This window comes from Prionailurus viverrinus, chromosome E3 (genome assembly GCF_022837055.1).
Source record: "Prionailurus viverrinus isolate Anna chromosome E3, UM_Priviv_1.0, whole genome shotgun sequence".
NCBI classification, from domain to species: Eukaryota; Metazoa; Chordata; class Mammalia; order Carnivora; family Felidae; genus Prionailurus; species Prionailurus viverrinus.
Window position 1 is genome coordinate 29,349,780 of NC_062576.1, and position 20,069 is coordinate 29,369,848.

Sequence of the window (20,069 nt, forward strand, 5' to 3'; positions counted from 1 at the left end):
AATTAGGCCCAGTGTGCTCTGAGCATTGGCATCTTTTATAAGCTCCCTAGAGGATTCATTGTGTAGCATGGGTTTAGAATCAAGAGATGTATCTAAGTAGCCTCGAAAGAACAGGTTTTTATTTTTACTCCTTGAAAGGCTACAATAGTAGCAGTGGTCTAGGCATTGAACAAGATGACTCAGACTCGCCTAGACCTGACTCTGTTGATAGGGGAAATCTGTCACCATGGTAACTGGTGTGGGGGTCTGCCCTCCATCCTCCTGCCTAGGCTCTGGGTGAGCGTCCGAACCAGGGTCGCAGTGGGATGGTGACAGTTCCTCAGGTGCTGCTCTGCCTGTGAGAGCCCAAAGCACACAAGCCTGTGGTGACCCAGCCCACACCGAGGCACTGAGACCTGTGGTGTTGGCTGGAAAACCAGAGGGGAAGACACGTAACAGTAAACCTTGGCTTGCATGCCAACACCTCAGCGGTGCACGTGCCTGTGGGTCTCAGTTACCAAACATCTGTTTCTTCACGTGCTCTTTGGTCCCCGAATGATAACCTCTGTCTTTTTCAGGAGCTTCCCCTTCCAGCGTGCTTCATCACTCAGACCCGTTATCTCCTTGAGAACCAGAAAGAATCGAGGGGTAGACATGTAGTCAGGAAAATACCCACTTACTGGCTAGTGATGATGGACTAGAAGAAAATGTGGGTGTCCTTAAAGTGGGCCTTCCATCCCTGCCCCAGTCTAGCTCCTGGGACACAGTCCAAACCCCTCCCTTGCCTCCTCCCTGAGCGCAGCAACCTTCAGTTTAGGGGCTTGGGGAGTGGAAGGAGTGCCCTAAAAGAGGGCTGGTGTTGATGGAAGTTTCTGATTGTGGACCAGCAGAAAGGGAGAGAACAGCTCCTGCCCCGGTGTCCCCTGAAATGTTGGTCTGGTGTCCCATAGCAGCTGGAAAAGAAGAAGTTAGAAAATCTCCCTCTGTTGGTCTCACTAGCCCAAGGACAGTAGCTGAGTGCATGTGGCATGGCACCCCTCTCTCTAGCTGGGAAAACACGTGGACTCTTGTCCTCCCAGGTTGCTGACATGGCGTCAGGCAAACAGATTCAGCTGATCAACCGCAAGTCCCTGCGTGCTCTCACTGCCCAGCTGCTGGTGTTGCTGATGTCTTGGGAAGGAGCCACCCACCTGTCTGTCGATGAGCTCAAGAGGCGTTATGAAACTACCCACAGTGCTCCCCTCAACCCCTGTGAATATGGATTCATGACCTTGACCGAACTTCTGAAGAGTCTGCCCTACTTAGTGGAGGTATGAATATTGACAGTTCTGTGGAGCCGTCTTATGAGAACCACTGAACCATATGTTTCTGGATCACTTGATGGTCTGGCTTAGAGGATGTAGAGCTGGAAGGGACCAGTCGGTCATTTCGTAGTTGAACAAACCGAGGCGTAGCAGGGGTGTGGGCACCTTGCCCAAACGAGTAGCAAGCTAAGAGGGAAGCCTGGGCCTCCTGAGTCTCAGGCTGGGGTGCTTTGTTATATACTGGCTGCAGTTTGCTACTGTTAGGTATGTCTGAATTACATGGATTTTGTGGGGGCTCCGGGCGACTCATCAGTCAGGCACAGGTCAGAAAGGAAGGCTGGTCACCCAGGTTGCTTTTAAGAATAGCACTTAAGGTTAGAAAAATCATAAGACAATACTACAGAAATAGATAAAGCCCCCTCCACCCCACAAAATTATCAAAATTGACCCTAGATGTTAAAAATTCGACCAGTTACCACCAAAGGGGCTATAAGATCGTTGAAATTTATGCCAGGACCAGATAGGTTCACAGTTGGATTTTTAACTGACTTTTAAAGCATAACTCCAACTTCCTAAAAACCATTCTAGGCCGTGTTGAAAGCACATAACTTCATTTTATGAAGCCGAAGAAACTTTAATACCAAAACCTAAGAGTCCCCCAAAAAACAATGGTTCTAAATAGGATATTAACCAGTAAAATCCAGCAACATAGGAAGAGAGTGGTATACCGTTGTTACCAAATAACCATGTGATTGATAACTAAATAATTAAAAGATACTGACAAAAAGTCTCTCCTTGGCCAAACTTAGGCCAGGCTCCTGGGAGCCGCCTTATAGACTAGACAATGACCTTGGATGTCTTAGTAATTTTCCATCCACCAACACCCCCTCCCTCCTTGCCTATAAATCCCCACTTTTCTCTCTTGTATTCAGAATCGAGCCCAATTCTATACTGGGGTTCTTTCTTTTCCTTTGTTGTGGTAGTTCTTAAGTAAAAGGTATTTTTCCTGCTTTAACTACTGTGCAGTTCTGGTTTGTTCCCCAGTGCCAAATCCAACATTTTCTAGAGTCTCTCAGTTCTCTGTTACATGAACACTGGTTCTAGGAGGCGTAAATAGATGATCCAATACAAAAGGCTTTCTGTGGCCAGTGAGGGTTGGGAAATACCCCTTCCCTTAGAGATTTTCAGTGTACATTAAGACTCTGGAAAGGTTTCTGGTAAAGGAATTTGTTTACTTGAGGACAGAAGAGCTTTGGGGTTTCTTCCCTTAATGCCCCGCAAGAATACCACTGTCGTCATCCTGCAGCACAGTGTTCCTTGGAAGGCCACTTTGGGAGTGCGAGTTCCCTGGGCTCAGTCCCTGCCGTCTGATGCAGCTCCCTTCCCTCCTCACTGCCTCCTTGTTTGAGACCCCAGGTTGCCTAGTTTCCTTCCTTTCTGACACACAGTTCCCTCAGACCTCTGCCGGCTTAGAGGCACACATAGAACCAAGGTTTGCTCAAGGTGCTGCTTTCTCTCTGAGGAGATCCTTGGATGAACCCCTCCTCCTCCTCCCTGGCTTGTTGTCCCTTTTCAAGTCGACTTGGAGCCTTTTCATTCTCAGCTGAAGGCCCAGACCCCTGGGGGGCAAGGCCAATACTCTGGGAGTTTCTAATGCGTCTTTTTCTCTTGAGCCAGGTTTTTATTAATGACAAGACAGAGGAGTGTGTGAAGCTCACAAGCCTGTATTTGTTTGCCAAGAACGTGCGGTCTCTACTCCATACTTACCACTACCAGCAGCTTTTTCTCCATGAGTTTTCCATGGCCTATACCAAGTATGTTGGAGAAACACTGCAACCCAAGACCTACGGCTACAGTAGTGTGGAGGAGCTCTTGGGAGCAATCCCTCAGGTGCGTGTCTGCCGAGCTTCTTGGAGAGTGTCTTCCGGGACAGCCCCAGGCCCGTCTCCTGCACAGGAGGTGGAAATGCTGCCGGGTCGATGACGTGGCAGGCATTTTGAAAAACATACCATTGGCATAAAATGAATGACTTCAGCGTTTCTCCTTCATTCTGCGAGCCCGTATTAAGTTCCTGTCTGCCAGGTGATTAGGTGATGGAGTGAGGTCAGGGCACCTGAGCAGGTGATGAGGCAGTGCGGTCGGTGTAGCCATTTTTGGGTGCAGTGAGAAGGGACCACGAGCAGGGCCCATGCCCAGGCTTGGGGTTCATTCTAGGGCCGAGATGTCGGGGATGCGTAGAAGTGAACCCTGTGACAGAAGGGGCTGCGTAAGCGGATGCAGGGTAGTGACCAGCAGTGTGGAAGGTTCAGGGCATTTACAAGTAGGCAGGGGCCCATCAGTGAAGCAGGAGCTCACTTGAGGGGGCCTTCCTCCTTCAGGTGAGCGGGAGGGCCTGGAGGGGAGGGCAGGGGGGAGACTCAGGTTTGTGTGCGGAAAGCACCAATGTCACTGCTGCCACCCGGACTGGTGGGAGGGGAGGAGAGGGCTTGTCGAGGATCCTGGCCGTGGCCGGAGTCCAGGTAGAAGTGACACCCAAACGCACCTGTGCGAGAGGGATGGGGGAGGCAGGGAGGACCTGGTGAGGCTGAAGTCGGGGGCTCGGTGACAGGCGCGTGTGGGGCGGTGCAGGGAGCCAAGGACCTCTGCTCCGCTCTTGCTCTGCTAAGGACGTGGAGAGAGGACTTCGTTTCAGAAGTAGGACCGGGGACTTGCTTTGATTCATCTCCATGAATCCTCTTAGGGTATGTTTACTAGAAAAATTAGTAAGGGCTCTCCTGTGAGAACTGTCTCCTTTAATAGACCAGAACTGGCGTTTGGGAGATGGTCTTTGGAAGAGCCGCAAAGCATATTTTTAAAGCTGAGTCTCACCGTTTTTAGACTACGCATCTTCTTGTAAGGGACGTGTTTCTGCCAGCTTCTATCACTTTAAAAGCTAAAAGAAGCATAGAAAATTTTTCCTTGGCGTCACTTTCTAACTTGTGAGGTATTTCGGGTCAGCACAGTTGGTCACGTTCTGCCTGGATTTAGGACTTATTTCCTCTCCTTTTCCACTGCTTAACCACTAGTATGTCTTGTGTGCAGGTGGTCTGGATCAAAGGACATGGTCATAAGAGAATTGTAGTGTTAAAAAATGACATGAAAAGTAAGTAAGCACCCATCCCCTCCCCGCCCCAGAAACCCTGGTTGTCTCACCGACTTGTCCCTCTGATGGGCTCTCTTGGTCCTCCAGGCCGTGTGAGTTCACTCGGGCTCTCCCCTGTCAGTCCTGAAGACCAGCCCTCGGCCACAGAGCGCATCCCGGCGGCGCCCGAATCTTGCACAGCCCCGGAACTCAGACTTGGAGCAGGCAGCGATGGTAAGCGTGGAAAAACGGAACGAAGCTTGTGAGATGCTACAAGTGGCTGGGAGTGGGTAGGGGGTGGGGGTGGAAAAGGACCACAGTGGGTTGTTTTCCTTCGTTAAAGTCAAGTCTTACATTTTCCAAAGCAGTCCGGCGTTTAGTTGGTACCTGAAAACCTGGCCTACTTTTGATGGCATTTTATGGTTAGCAGTTAAGGCTCTTAAAGCATGTGGACGCCCCTGTAGTGACAATATGTGAGCCCAGTTCAGATGTTTGAGGACAAAATTTCTTGGACACTTGTTAAAACGGTATTTTAAGACTATGGCAATAGGGTCAACTCTGCTGCACTAGAAGAGGGAGATCGAACTCAGCTCTGAATCCAAGGGTGAGGGGGGCAGTGTGACTGGGTGGCTCAGTCAGTTAAGTTTGCGACTGTTGATTTTGGCTCAGGTTGTGATCACAGGGATTGTGAGTTCGAGCCCCGTGTCGGCCTCTGGGCTGACAGTATAGAGCCTGCTTGGGATTCTCTGTCTCTCTGTCTCTCTCTCTCTCTCTCTCTCTCTCTCTCTCTCTCTCTCTGACAGAGAGAGCTCTGTCAGAAATAAATAAATGAACTTAAAATAAAAGTGGGGTGGGTGGGGATGTTTTAGTCAAGGAGCAGAGTGAGGGGGGACATCTGGGGTGGAGGATTGGGGACCTTGTTCAGAGAGCAGGGGTGCGATTTCTCACAAAACCCCGCAAGATATTTGCTAAGAGCAGACTTGGCAAGGACCGGACAGACATGGAAGGCCAAGGTCAAGGCCTGTGGGGAAGAGGGTTCAAAGGGCCTGGCCTAAAGTTGGATCAAGGATAGTCTTTGTCACAGGATCTCCCTGGGAAAGACTGGATAATAATATATTAATAATACTAAGAACAACAGTGGCTCACTTAGATTTTATGTGGAACCTTCTCTGGCTAGAAGCTGGCTTGAGCTCTGTAGCAATTTTAACTTTATTGTAAGGGTTTTGGGTGGGTCCATTGCTGTGTATGCGCCTTCAGTCTTCATACGACCGCGTTAGTCGCTAGTTAGAAGTGTTGCCGTGGCCTGTGCGTGTCCAGCGCCTCACGTGTGCAGCGTGTTAGACTTTCTAGAGCTCCTGAAGGAGCTCTGTGCCCTCAGCTGTCACGCGTTGCCTCCAGTCTACAAATGAGGGACCCAAGTTCTGGGAGGTTAAAGGGCTTACTTACCTAGGTTCACTCAGTTGGGGAGTGACAGAACCGGGGTTCAGCTCTTCCGGTTCGGAGCTCTGGCTCATTTAACTACTTTATACACCATCTGCGGATTCTTGTTTCTCCTCTTTAGAAGCCGATTGTGGAACCCCCCCTTTTTTTTTTTTTTTTTTTTTTTTTGGCTCTTGCCCTTAGGAGTTTGCTATTCCTAAGAATGGGAAATACTGGCTTGTGACATTTCCCTCACCAAAGAGTGACCAAGGCCTTCCTGTTAATGGCTTTTTTTTTTTTTTTTTTTTTAACTGAGAGTTCTTGAGTACTTCCTGGCCTTTTTCATCCTGAAGGCCGGGAAAGAAGGCCTCAGGCACAGTCTCACGGTAGAGTCACGCCTGCCTTCTCTGTCCAGGGCCCCATCAAACCGAGCAGGAGCTCCTCCGCCTGACCAACGACTCCCCCGTGGACCTCCTGTGTGCGCCCGTCCCATCATGCCTGCCGTCCCCTCAGCTGAGACCAGATCCTGTCATCCTCCAGTCTGCTGATCTCATTCAGTTTGAGGAGCACCCTCAAGCGCCTTCTGGTAGGATGCACTGTGTTGTCGCGGGGGTTTTCTCTGTGGATTAAAAGAGAAAAGAATGATGCCAGCGTGGTAAACGTTAGATGGAGGTGGGGAGCACCTGTGGTTTTTCAGGCACAAAAATACCTGCACTGATGATGATTATTCAGGACCCTGTTTTCCTGTCAGTCTTCCTGTAAAACTAGGCTCACAGCCCGGGGTGGCTCAAGGAGCGGCAGGCCCGGACAGGCGGTGGGTCTGGAGGGCTGATGCAGCCGGGCTGTGGACAAGGCCACGGGGGCGTGTGGAGGGCTTGCTGGGCGTGTGTTCCCCGCCTGCGTAAAGGGCAATGGCTCGTGGGCGCACCTGGCACCAGCCGCACGCGGCAGCCCGGTCTGGCCTAGAGTTGGGTGGCTGCCCCGCGTCCCCGGGCCTTGTGAGGCTGTGAGCAGGGGAGGGGGAGAGGGCGTCTGTGACGTGAACTCTGGGCTCTGCACAGTGATCTGAGAAGGGACGGGAAGCTGGCCACCTGGAGCACTGACCTGGTGCCGGCCCCGCGTGTCCCCCTTGTGCCTGACCCCACTCTTGGGCTCACAGGCATGTTCATGCTTCGCCAGAACCACAGCCTTGCAGGGCAGGTGACGAGGGGTGCACCTTGGGCCGCCACTGGAGACCACGCTGGCCCCAGGCTGCTGGACTGGGAAGTGGCTGAGCCGGGATTTGAACCCCAGCCTTCTTGTCCTGCTTCTCTATCACCTGGCCTCCGCAGAGGATGGCCCACCGCCTCTATCGAGGCCCTTCCCTTGTCGCCTTCGTCTATCACAACGAGTTCTTCTCCGCTCTGTGTACTGTTTCCGGGGAACGCCAGGCACAGCCTCGTGTTGCCCAGTGAAAGAACTGAGGCTGTTTATCTGGAAAGTGGGAGGAGAAACATACACGTGGCTCTTGCCCCTAGTAGGTGTGACCTGTGACAGAAGCAGGGGCGTCCGTCCGTCTCAAGGAGGCACAGCTAGAGGGGTGTATGGTGGATTGTATGGTGGATAGTAATGCTTCCATGGGGTTGTGGCTGTGGTGCATTTAGTAAATGTGGGTCCCCCATGCGCGTGTGACGAGGGGCACAAATGTAATTGCAGTGGCGTCTGCTGTTGTCCTGAGTGTCGGCCTGAGCAGGGAGCCGGGGCTCTGCATCCCGACTCTCACTCTCCTCTCTGTGCCTTCGGTGCGAGAGCCCCTTACACACGGAGGGGGGGTCTCTTCCAAGCAAAACTGGCCCTGTGTGTATAGCGGGCCAAGTGTTTGGGGCTCAGCCAGAGAAAGAGCAGCCTGTAAACACTGCCGGAAAAGCGGCTGTGTTTCAGTGTCTGGCTACTTGAGAGTGATCCCGACTCTGCAGCTCTCTCCCTGTCTCTGCCCACCTTAGGTCCACACAGAGTGCTGTCCTCTGTCCGTGGAAGGGCCCGGGGCTTCCTGACACTGAGGTCCCTCCTGGTGTGAGAGTGTTCGGGTCCCAGGAGGCTGGTGGGTCTTTCCCTGACAGAGAGAATGATTGGGCACAGGATCCAGAGTGGGGAAAAAATGTTTCTGAACCATTGGCTGTTGAGTTCTGGCCAAAACGACGTTCTCTAAAACCTCATTCCCGGGAGAGCCGATGTGCAGTTTATAAAATACGTGACTTTAAGTGACTCAGAGTGACCACATAGCTGGTACATACATTGTGACCTGGGCATGATGTTTGGTGGGTTGTTTTTGAAACATCTTTTGAGGGGCCCAGGGTGGCTCAATAGGTTAAGCGTCCGACTCTCGGTGTCGGCTCAGGTCGTGATCTCATGGTTCGTGAGTTTGAACCCGGCGTCGGGCTCCACGCCAACAGCACGGAGCCTGCCTGGCATTCTCTCTCCCTCTCTCTCCGCCCCTCCTCTGCTCTCTTTCTCTCTCTTAAAATAAACTTTAAAAAAAGTTTTACAGGACATTTTTTGAGGTAATCTTAGAAACTAAAAACCAACATGTCTGGCAGGTCCTAGAACTGAAGGGGTTTGCTTTTCTGTGTTTACAGAAATCATGATTTTAAACCAAGAAGAGAGCATTGAAATTCCAGTACCGGTAAAGAACAAAAACCCGGCCTCCGAGTCCAGCTCACCCTGCGTCTCAGCAGCTGCCCCAGTGCCTCCCTGCCCCTCCTCGGAAACCTCAGAGTCCCTGCTCGGCAAGGACCCCGTGGAAAGCCCGGCCAAAAAGCAACCCAAAAATAGAGTAAAATTGGCAGCCAATTTTTCCTTTGCACCTATAACCAAGCTTTGACTCGCGTTTTGAACATAGAATTAGGATGGGGAAACGCTGTCTGATTCTGCACACAAAAGTGGGTTCAAAAAACACAGCCTTTTCTGTTTGAAGGAAAACCCCCTAGAAGCCACTTACTTCATCTTTAGATGTATCCCATAACGTTTTGTTTCTTTTACATTGAACACAGCCTTGAGCTGAAATGTTTTTCTTTTTTTCCTCCCCTAATTATTTGGGAAAAAGACAACAAAAAAGCCACCCCAAAACCTCCTGGCATTTGTTAAAGAATTCTTAACATATTTTACCCAGTTTTTCTTATCACGAAATGTAATGATGTTCTCTAAGAAGAAAGCAGTGAGAACTCAGCTCGAAGGGAGTGGTTTTACTTCCCTTCAAGCCACACCCGTGGTCGAATCTTACATGTAGCACAAGATAGCCTCTGAGCCTTTGCTTCCTGGTGTTTCCAGACAGTCTGAATCAAGTGCATGGTGTGTCTTTGCATTGAAGCCTGCTCCACAGCCTGTGCGTTCACACACGGAAGCAGAAGGGCGGGCGAGGTGGTGAGAATGTGTTTTCACGTTGGATTAGGAAGGTTCCTAGCTTCCATGTGACTTGTAAGCGTGCCTTGGTTTCTTTTGTTTTTTGTAACTATGTCTGTAGTTGACGGATGTGGCTTCATGACGAAAATTTTTAAATGTTTCCGCTTCAGGGTTCCACGTAGGAGCTTTCTAGAACGTTGAGGATGTTTTAAGCTTCCCTTTTATGTTCCATTCCAGTTTGATAGGCATTGGGTTAAGGAAAAGGAGATGGCCTTGGTGTCATGAATTGAAAGTCAGCATCTGAATTCTAGCACACAGTGTTGTGTGTTGAGAGGCAATGTTGGGAAGAGAGTCTGATTTCCTAAAATATGCATGAAATGCATAAATTACAAATCAGAGCCGAGGGGTTGCGTTAACAGGAGTGATACCGATACTCTTTCCACTAGGAAGAGAAAGAATTCTATCTATACGTGTGAAGGCCAAGGTTGATCATCTTAACCTTGTATTTGTCATTTTAAACCTGGTTTCGGTAGCCGGGAAGCTTTCTGCGCGAGTGCATGTGTGTGCGCGTGCGTGTTGGCTCCGTGTCTTTTAAGAGTGTCCGCTTTTACTGTTACTTCTCGCTGTTGTTGGAAGCATGTTTGGTTGTTTTGTGGTGTCTGATGTTGCCCTTTGGGAAAAGCCAGCCTCTGAGGGAGCACTGCCCTGTGGAATGACCTTCGCCTCGAGGTGGCAGAGGCATCCGGTGACGGTGACCTCTCACCCCTCCTGGAGAAACCTGACATTTACAATGGGTTGTATTTGTTGGGCAAAAAGGCGGATTCATTCATAGAGCAGAGAGAACCCGTGGGCTTAAGGTCTTCGGCTACGGAGATGGTTTCTTTGGGGGAATTGTTCATATTTTGTAATTTCTAGAAGGCCGGAGAGTGGGCTCTGATTTCTTCATAGCCAGCATTTGGATAAAATGCCACAGAACAAGGGCTAGAGAGAGATTTTTACAAGTCAGGTTTTTGTTCCCCAAAATCTCTAAAATGAAGCCAGTGATTCTCAGTTCTCCACACATGGCCCCAGTCGAGATGGAACAGCACTGGAAAAGCCTTCCAAGCATTATGGCCCCTCTGCGAACCCTCTGGGAACGAAGGCATTTCCTCTACAGACATAGGACGGCAGGAAGTCAAATACAGATGTGCAATTTTTTTTTAAGAAGCTTTTAAACAGTGTAATAAAGTTGGTGTTGAGAACCTCAGTTGCCTTATCCTGAGACTTCTTAAGGCTGAGTTTGCACTCTTGGACTTTAGTTTTGCTCGCAGATGCGGGATTGACTTTAAAAACGTAAGAGGTACCATTACAAGTCACTTAGGGACAGTCTCAGAGCGGCTTCTTTGAGCAACAGACGGAGAAGAGCCTGCAGACGTACGCTGTCGTGGGAGTCTGGTCGAACCGAACCGCTCGCCGGGGTCACCAGTCAGCCTGGGACGCGTGTGTGACTCTAACGGTCGCTGTTGGAAGGTGAGAGAACACAGCGAGAGCTCGGTGTGTCGGTGATGTACTCCACAACGGCCAGTCTGATCGTGATCTATTTTTTTATCCAGAGGCTTAATTAAATGATGTGACAAAATGATGTATGAGAATTAAGACAATGAAATTCTTTATTTCTGGGTGGAAAGATGTACCAGATTAGATTTATCTGTTTAAAAAAAAAAAAAAAAAAAAAAGACAAAAAGTCGTCACCAAACCCCCCTTTCCCATCTTGCACTGTTTGTTTTGGATTGGGCTTGGGGGAAGAGATGTTTTTCTTAACTGTCTACTTTGTTTCAACACTTTCTTTGTGGTTCAAGTGCTGTTTTGTGTGTTGGGACCAAACAGTTGTCAATAAACTTTACAAAGCAAGCATCTAATTGGAGTTTTCTGAGTTGATGTGGGATTTGTTTGTGGGGTGGGATGAAAGGCCAGTCCAGCCCTCTCTCCGTGCTGGGTTCCCCCAACTTCTCACCCCTTCTGAAAAGTCTGTCAGGGAGAGCACATCAACCTGACATCTCAGCGGCCCTTTCCGTTTGGCACACGGCCCTGGACGGTGGCCACGCTGTTGGTGCTTTGTGTTCTGGACCGTCCAGGGTCTCCAGCCGAGTTCCAGGCATGATCACACGTGGGGCGAATGACAGTAGCCGCAAACCCCCTCTGGTTATAAGCCTGAGATAATCCCTCGGATCTCTGTCCCTGTGAGAGAAATCCATTTTTGCAGGCTACCTTGTTTTTTGGCCACTCCCTGGGCATGCTTTCCGAATAAGCCCATCGGGAAAAGACTTCTTACACAGATTCTACTGTGAAGCCCGTCCCCTGAGACCACCGTGACCCCTTGCAGGAATCTGAAAGCACCCAGAAGACACCTGAATGTTTGGATAAATTGCTTCTTCATGAAGTACAATTATTTTTTAAAGCCCAGCATTAAAAAGCTCTTAAAAGCCCTTGGCGATCCTTTCCGAGCATCTTCCGCGGCAGCAAACCTTTGCGGAAAACCTTGGGCGGCCACCGTACCCCTTTTGAGGGAGGCAAGGAGGTTTCGTGGGTCCGGACTGGGATTTGCGATGGGCACTGCCTCTCTCCTTGTGCATTTCCACGCGGTGTGGAGGCGGTGGCTTCGGAGATGGCCAGCTGAGTGAAGGCCCCCCCCCTCTCCTTGCCCGGGAGGTGGGTGTCGACATCTAGAACCTGGCTCCAGAAGCTTTGCCCTAGCGGTTCCCTTCACCACCGTGAGGAGCGTGGTGCTCTGGGATTTCTCTTCCTGTTTTCTAGCTGCTTCATGTGGGCAGTAGGCCGAGTCGCGTCTCAGGAGCATCCACGCTGCTCCCCGTACCAGTGACCTGCCATAGCCTCCGCTCACGCCGTGGATTGGACGGGTCGCACGTTGGCCCTGGGCCTGAGCAGGAGCGGGCCCCCTGACTCGCTCCCCCATGAACCGGCGGTCAGGGTGGCCTCCACTCCTTTCTTACCTGGCCTGCACTCCTTTACCACCCGCTCCCACGATAAATAGGAGATAATGGGCAGTCTGCTGGTTAACAGCATCAGCGTCCCCTAATGCCAGTCTTTGGGGACAGATGCAGAGAAGACCGAGCCAATTTGCTTGTCTGCATTACTCCTTCCCAGGAAAGTTCTAGACTGTCTCCCTGGGAGGCTGGCAGCCCTGGGAAACAGGAGGAAATAGCCAGTTGTCTCTGGGACAGGGTCAGCAAATGATGGAAATGGCGGGAAAGAGAGAACCCCCCCCCCAACCCCACCCCTCACTTTTCAGGTGCACAAGGCCAGGAGCTTAGAAGATCTCAAGTCGGAAATAGAGGGCTGGTACTTTGCTCAGCAAGGCGAAGAGAACAATTCCCATTTCCTGGGAAGGAAGGATTTGGAAATGGGGAACTCGGAGCACAGAGGAGGAAGGAGGAAGGACATGTGGGTGGAAAGCAAGTGGTGGCTGCCACAGTATGAACCAGCCAGGAGCGCTGTGGGGGGTCAAGGGCAGGGCGGAGCCGTCTCTTCCGGCCATGGGAAAACCTCTCCTAACCCCCTTGCCCGAAAGCCTTCCCAGATGCAGGGCCTGGCATGGGAGAACCCCCCACTCCCGCTTCCCACCCTTTGTCTCTCAGTTTATTTTATTTTTTTGAATTTTTTAAAACATTATTTTTGAGAGACAGAGCATGAGTGGGGGGAGAGGCAGAGAGAGGGAGACAAAGAATCTGAAGCAGATTCTAGGCTCTGAGCTGTCAGCGCAGAGCCTGATGCGAGCTTCCAACTCACAAACCACAAGATCATGACCTGAGCCGAAGTCAGACGCCCAACTGACTGAGCCACCCAGGCGCCCCCTCCCTCAGAGTTTCTGATGTCACTCACAGTGAGTGCAGGCAAGTGACCCACAGGCTTGCAGGGACCCTGCCCTCGGTGTAGGCAGCCTCTGAATCTGGTGTGTGGCCCAGACGTGGGATCGGGAAAGAAATCCCTTTTCGCTTCCCTACGTGAGGAGGATAATAGGGTTTTGTACATGTACGTGGACTCTGAGTCCTGACCCCACCGACCTCCCTCATCTCCCTCCCCTCCCCACCCCCCCACCCCCCCCCCCCCCCCCCCCCCCCCCCGTCACGCACGAGGACAAAAGCCCCGGGTTTTGTTGGCTGTCAGCTGGAAGCCACCTGGAGGCCATCCACCGTTCCCTGCCACATGGGATCCCTCAAAACAGCAGCTTAGTTCATCCAACCCGGGAGGAGAACCTCCTCCAGTCCTCTAAGAGGGAGCCTCATAGAATGTGCCCTCATCAACGGAGGGGCCTCCCATGGTCCTTGCCAACTTCCGTCAGGTAGAAGAAGCAAGCCACAGGCGCCCAGGTGATCCTGGAGTATTTGACGAATGAGGGAGTGACCGAGGAGGCAGGCCTGAGACACCCAGCCGAGCTCCTGGTGTGAGAGGAGAGGGGTCCCAGCCCTAAACCTTCCGAGGGCCGGCAGCCAAGTTTCACAGCCAGGCAAGGGCCCCGAGAGACCGACTTGTAGCTCACGCGCCTTCCACCTCCGCGCCGAGGTTTCCAAGTGGGAACAGGAGGCTTCGAGGACTGAAGCAGAGAACCCCCCACCGGCCCCACGAGGAACTCGGGGCTGGGCATGTGACCGTTAGAAAAACAGGACAACAGGCCTGAAATGGAATTGCTGATGCTGAGCTCCGTGTCACCAAACCGGCACTTCCCTACTGTTTTCGGCTCTTCCAGAAATAGAATCCTGAACCAGTCCGTCAGGAGTCTCCAGATCGGCTCTGATCAAGTAATCTGCCCGACAGAGCCCTGTGGCCCCCTATTCCGTTAGCTGCCCCCTCCCACATTCCCGCCGCCTCTGTGCTTTACCGCTGGCCTAGGGGGACAGAAAGCCCACAACTGTTCGTCAAGACGCGAAACCCGCCACAGCTGATTCTCCTGTGGGCGGAGAGTCAAGGAGCCACATACACCTTCTCGGTAGAGAAATAAACCTTGGTGGGCAGAGGGGGCCCCGGGGGCCGGCTAGCAGTGTCCTAGGCTTCTCTGGAAACGCCACGGGGCCTGGAGTGAGGTCAGCGAGAGGGCGGCAGGGAGCTGAACTGTCTCAATAAAGCGGGAGGGCAGTTGCTGATGGGGAGGCCGGGGACACATGTGAGCCCCATGGGGGCTGGAGGCAGAGCTGGTGGCAAAAGGAGTGGCCCATCTTCACTGGTGCGTGTGGCTGTGATGCAAACCCGCACCCACCTCCGTAAGCATTCTGGAAGGTCGGCTTCACGTCCCAAGGCCTGTGCAGCTTGCCTTCTGCGGCGAGTGGGGAAAGCTGTGAGTTTCCTGTGGGACTTGGCGGGAGGAGGGAGGGGACAGCCGTGGGAAGGGATGTGAGGGGTGTGGAGAGCTGGTGGGGGGCGCGGTCCAGGGCACGTGTGACTCAGGGACCGTAAGCCCCGGGAAGGTGCGAACATCTTGGAGAAGCACGGGGAGTGGGGCTTCAGGTGACATTCAGGTTACAATGACTCTTGTTGCCTGTTCCCCCGTCTGCTCACGGTCAGCTTCACGAGGGCAGGCCCCAGCGGGTCTTACGCTGTGCCCCAGGCCCCCCAAGAACCCCGGCGAGGCTTGGGCTGACCGTGGCTCCTAAGAACCCGCTTTTCTAAGTGCGTCGTTAGTGCCTTATCTACCACGTGCACTGCTCCAAAGCCATCCCACGTAGTTCATGTCCCGCAAATGCCCCACTGTTCTCTCTCCATGTGACAGGGCTGGACGCGGAGGTGCAGAGCGGGGAGGCATCATCCGGGCACACCCGGGAGGGCTTCGCCTGGGATTTTTCACCCCGGCGGGCTGACTCCATGCCGAGCCCTTCGTCGCCTCCTAGGTTACTTGCCCTTTTGCTAAGCCTGCTGGTCGGGGGTTTTGTTCAGATTTAACCCCGGTGAGAAGGCCTAGCCCTGCCCTCCTGTTTGATGTTCGTCTCCCCCACTGGAACGCAAGTTCCAGGAAGGCAGCACCGCCCCCGCCCTGTTCTTCCGTGTCCCCCGGTCCCTGCCGGGTGCTGCCTTCACCGGGGGCATTAAACACACGAACGAATGGAAAAACCACCTGGCATTGGTTCCTCAAGCCGGCTTTCCCGAGGGTCTTGCCCCAGCCCCTGGCGCTCACCCAGCCCTCCTGACTCAGGACGTGGCCACATCCCACGGGCCTCTTTGACCAAGTTCTTAAGGTCGCGGGACCTCTGTGGATGCTGCAGAACCTCCGGGTGTTCCTGCTGCTCCTCCGGTTTGTTCCCTGAAAGGACGGTGTGAGCAGGGGTGTGAAGCCGGGCGAACAGTGAGGCTGGAGGTGGAAAAGGCCTCGGAGGTGCTGGGCCTCAAGTAAAGCATTGCCAACCGGGCCCAAGCCCGAAGCCTTTACAACGAGGGCGGGGGGCAGGTGCCGGAGAGCTTGGGCCTGGGGAGCAGCAGCACGTTAGATCTGCACGTTAGGAAGGTCATTGTGGCTTCAGCGTGGCGCACGGGGTAGACCAGAGGAAGGGCTGGCAGGGAATCTGAGGAGCTCGTGGCACAGGCAGTGGCACGTGAGGGCCCGGGAGAGGTGACAACAGGTGGCAGAGTGGGAACCACATAACCCCAAGAGGCTTCGGTGGCTGCGGCACTACAGCTGAGGAGACGTGACGGGGTGGAATGGGGGGGGAACGGTGTAGGAAGGGGCTGGGGTGCAGGGGGGCCTTTTCATCCGCGTGGGAGGAGCCGCATCTCGCCCTAAAGACGCGGGCGCCGTTTCACAGAGGGAATGACATTTACGTTTGCGTTATTCAGAAAATCAGCCGGCCGCTGGGTGGAGCGTGACGGGTGCTGAGGAGGCCAGTGACGAGCCACCGCAGCTGATGAAGCAAAAGGTGACGGTGGTTACACTGGGGGCGTTGTGGTGTGGACAGACTCTGGGGAAACTCAGGAGGCAGAAGCTAAGGACGCGGCCGTCGGGTGGGTGTGTGGAGGAACGGCCGAGTCGAGGTCAAGTCCTGGGACAGTCGTTCTTGAGATGGGAAACACCAGGGAACGCTGAGGCAGTTTAGGGTGGGGGTTGGCCAACTTTTTCGTAAAGGGCCAGAGTAAATATTTTAGGATTTGCCGGCCATGAGGTCTCTGTCATAACTACTCAACTCTGCTGTTGTAACTGAAAGCAGCCAGAGACACCATAGACACAAATGCTCTTGACTATCTGCCAATAAAACTCGATTTACAAAAACAAGTGATGGGACAGTTGACTGACCCCTGATCTAGGACACGGCACATTTGACGTGCCTGCTCTGGTTCCAAATGGAGATCCTAGGAAGCAGTTGGGGGAAATGAGTCTGAGTACAGAGGGGAGAAAGGTCTAGGTGAAAGAGAGACTCCGGGAGCAGTCGGGGGCCATGGCCATCTAAGGCCAGGAGAAGGGAGGAGCAGAATGCTGAGAGCCGGGCTTGAGGTCAAGGACGAGAGAAAGGAGACTGGAGAGAGGTCCTCCCGCATGGTGGAAGTTTCGCCTAGATGATGAGGAAGCGTGGGGCAAGCTGAGGGTAAAGTACAGGCTAAGAGCACCCCCAGCACCCCGCTCCCCCCCCCCCAGCACCCCTTCCTCCTCCGCAGGTGGGACATGTGTGATATTCCTCAGACACTCCCGGCTACCCAAGAACAAAGGCAAGGGTAGTTTAAGTGCTTGCCACGGCGATGTGGGAAACAAAGGCAAAGGAGAAATTAAATCCCCCTACTGCCTACAACCCACTGACAAGTCCTTGAAACAGGCAGAGCCCCCTCCCTCTAGAAGCTCAGCTGTCTCACTGATGACACTTTGCTAGGGGCAAAAGGGAATCTCGGCCTAACATTATCCTGACTCCCCCCAGGATCCTGTAAGTCTACGTCAGCATAGAAAAAAATCCTTTGGAAACTTCCTTTATCTCAACCTCCCCCAAGATATATGCAGGCAACCATACTCCAAGCTTATGGCCCCCCGATAGATATCTGAAGGGTCTCATGACTGAGGTTTTACTAAAGGGTAACAAATGGCATTTCCTTAGCAACAGTTAGCCCCTCAGGGTCCTGGAAACCTTGCTTCCAAATACCTTAGAGACTTACTCTATCCCTAAGCCCCTCCCAACCTGAGGGTATTATACTGAGTTACGTGCCACTTCCCGTCGCAACCCCACCACAGCTCTTTCTGCCCACGGGTCCTGTCCCTGTGCTTTAATAAAATCACCTTTTTGCACCAAAGACAGCTTCAAGAATTCTTTCTTGGCCGTTGTCTCCGGACCACCCCACCATCACCCCAAAACTTCATCATAGAGAATGGGACGTGTTGGCATTGTGCGTCATAACACCCCAGGGAGCTACCGTGAGGGCTGCGTGGATTGGATGTAAATTGGGGGTGCCAGAATACGCCACCCCCAGAAATGCCACTTTGGCGTCTGGACTATTTTGAGCTAAAGGCCCTGGAGAACCAGCAAGTGCAGGGAAAGCTCTCCTTTCGTAAAGGAGACCACCATTTATAAAGGAAATTTCCATTTGTAAACTGTGTCTCCTCCTCCCATACCAGGAGGAGGGAGAGTCTGATCCATGGAGAAGGCAGATCTTAAATCTGCGTAACAAACCTTACTAAACAACCCTTGTTTACCATACTTTTCTTGGCGGCCTACCCACCCACAGGAAGCCCAAAACCCCTTTTCCTTTTAGGCCAGATCGGGTGTAACATGTTCTAAGGACCTCTTTGGGTTGTTCATTGCTGGGTGCTCCCATGTGTACCTGTGCAATGCATGTGTTAATAAATTCCTGCTTGTTCTTCTCTCAGTCTCGTCTTTGACGAATCTCATTTATAGGGCCCCAGCTGAAGAACCTGGGATGGATAAAGAAAAGGATTTTTCCATGGGGTGCCTGAGTGGCTCAGTCAGTTAAGCATCTGATGGCTCAGGTCATGATCTCATAGTCCATGGGTCCAAGCCCAGCGTTGGGCTCTGTGCTGACAGCTCAGGGCCTGTAGCCTGCTTCGGATTCTGTGTCTCTCTCTGCCCCTCCCCGCCTCTCAAAAATAAATAAACATTTAGAAAAAAGAAAAGAAAAGGATTTTTCCTTCCCTTCATAGCTACGTGGTGACATCCCTGGTGCGAGGGGTCAGTGACAAGAGAGTGACAGAAACCAGATTGAAATAGGTTGAAGACCGGACCGGAGATGAGGAAATGGAAATAGCATAATGGCGGACAGTTCTCAAAACTAAGACCGTGAAGATGAGAGGACGGTGGTGGCTGCAGGGGAAGACGGGAGGGAGGGCTGGCTGGCTGGCTGGCTGGCTGGTTGGTTGGTTGGTTGGTAGGTTGGTAGGTAATGGGAGAGATGTGTTTAAATTCTGGTGAGAAAAGAAAGGACTCTGGAGGCAACAGGAGGAGGGCTGGGTTGAATGGGGATTCCTCCACCACCAACCCACAGGGCATCGCTCAAAGGACTTGGGACCACTTCCTCATCTATGTGTGGAAGTGATGAGAACATCTGCCTCTGGGGTTGATGTGAAGAGCCATAGAGAAAATGCACATGTAGCTCTCAGTAAATGCTTCTCTTGTGTTATCTTTCCTGCTCCAGATCCAGAACAAGTGAGTCTGGGTTTGCAAGATTTCCTGGCTTTGCAGGCAGCCTTGGTGATCCAGCAGCATCTTGAATTATTACTTTCTTCTGCCCTTGTGCGAAAGCCTGAATAAATGATGGGGTTTTTGTTTTGTTTTGTTTTGTTTGTTTAAAACAAATCAATAGAAATAGCAGGAGTATAAGTCAGGTGTACCCTGGGGCTCAGGGGGATGTACTAGAGGCAGGATTTTTATGAGGGTTTCGATCTTCTTCGGCTCATTGGATCAGTGAGTGACTGCTCTCTAATTGGTCTGAGAGCAGGCCTTCCAGACCGATGTTTTCTACAAAGAAGTGAGAGTAGCGGACCCTTTGCAGCGGTTTTTATTGCAAGAGTGGGAAACATCTGTAGAGTGGCTTGAATCGCGACCCCTGCCCCCCCACCCCCACAATTCCTATCTCAGAATGTGACCTATTTGAAAACAGGGTCTTTGCAGAAGGAATTGAGCTAAGGATCGACACAAAAGCGTCCTGGGTTTAAGGTGGACCTTATAAGAAGAGGATGGGACACAGATACGCATGCAGAGGAGGAAGCCACGTAAAGACAGATGCAGAGACTGTAGTCATGAAGCCAAGGAAGACAAAGGAGTGCCAGGAGCCCCCGGGAGCTGGCAGCCACGAGGAAGAATTCTTCCCCAGAGGCTCCAGAGGGATCATGGCTCTGCCCACACCTTGGTTTCAGACCTCTGGCCTCCAGAACTGTGACAGGGTCCATGTGTGTTGTTTTAAGCCACCCTGGTTGAGGTCACCATGTTATGGGAGCCCTGGGAAGCTCATACAGTCCGGCTTCATGCTTGGTCTAAGGCAGTGAAGGAGGACGCCGGGTCCCCTGAGGCCAGCGTGGTGGCAAAAGGGAGTGGCCTGAGGCAGAAACACATCTGAGATGGCAGGAGGCGCTGAGGGCATGTTGCCCACTGGGCCGCGAAACCCAAGGCTACAGGTCCTCCGTCAGAGAGACTTTGTGTCAACCGCAAAGCTGCTGTGACTTGAGAGACATTCAGATTAACTTTTGACTTACAAATATTTTTGGAAAAGGTGATCTAGGAACTTTACTTTTATCTTAAGGAAAATCAGAAATTCCGATGAAGCTCTCTCTGTCCCCCAGGATGTTTATCGTGACTTTTTTTTTTAAAGAGAGAGAGAGTGGGCGGGGTGGGGGGGGCCAGGAGAGGGGCAGCGGGAGAGAGAGAGAGAGAGAGAGAGAGAGAGAGAATCTCAAG

General features: G+C 52.3%; 1 protein-coding gene across 10 annotated transcripts in view; it reads left to right on the top strand.

The window, feature by feature from the left end:
* Positions 1 to 20,069, top strand: part of MARF1 (meiosis regulator and mRNA stability factor 1) — a 57,653-nt gene that overhangs the window by 28,879 nt on the left and 8,705 nt on the right. For 7 of the 10 annotated variants that reach the window (XM_047837922.1, XM_047837923.1, XM_047837926.1 and 4 more), the window contains 6 exons: positions 1,059 to 1,289; positions 2,961 to 3,173; positions 4,365 to 4,425; positions 4,513 to 4,638; positions 6,239 to 6,409; positions 8,439 to 11,094. In XM_047837922.1, coding sequence (XP_047693878.1) covers positions 1,059 to 1,289; positions 2,961 to 3,173; positions 4,365 to 4,425; positions 4,513 to 4,638; positions 6,239 to 6,409; positions 8,439 to 8,683 — 1,047 coding nt within the window. In that variant the 3' untranslated portion in view covers positions 8,684 to 11,094. Of the gene's footprint in view, positions 1 to 1,058; positions 1,290 to 2,960; positions 3,174 to 4,364; positions 4,426 to 4,512; positions 4,639 to 6,238; positions 6,410 to 8,438; positions 11,095 to 19,621; positions 19,630 to 20,069 lie in introns of those variants that run through there. The other 3 variants (XR_007147699.1, XM_047837929.1, XM_047837930.1) reach the window with 3 other exon arrangements.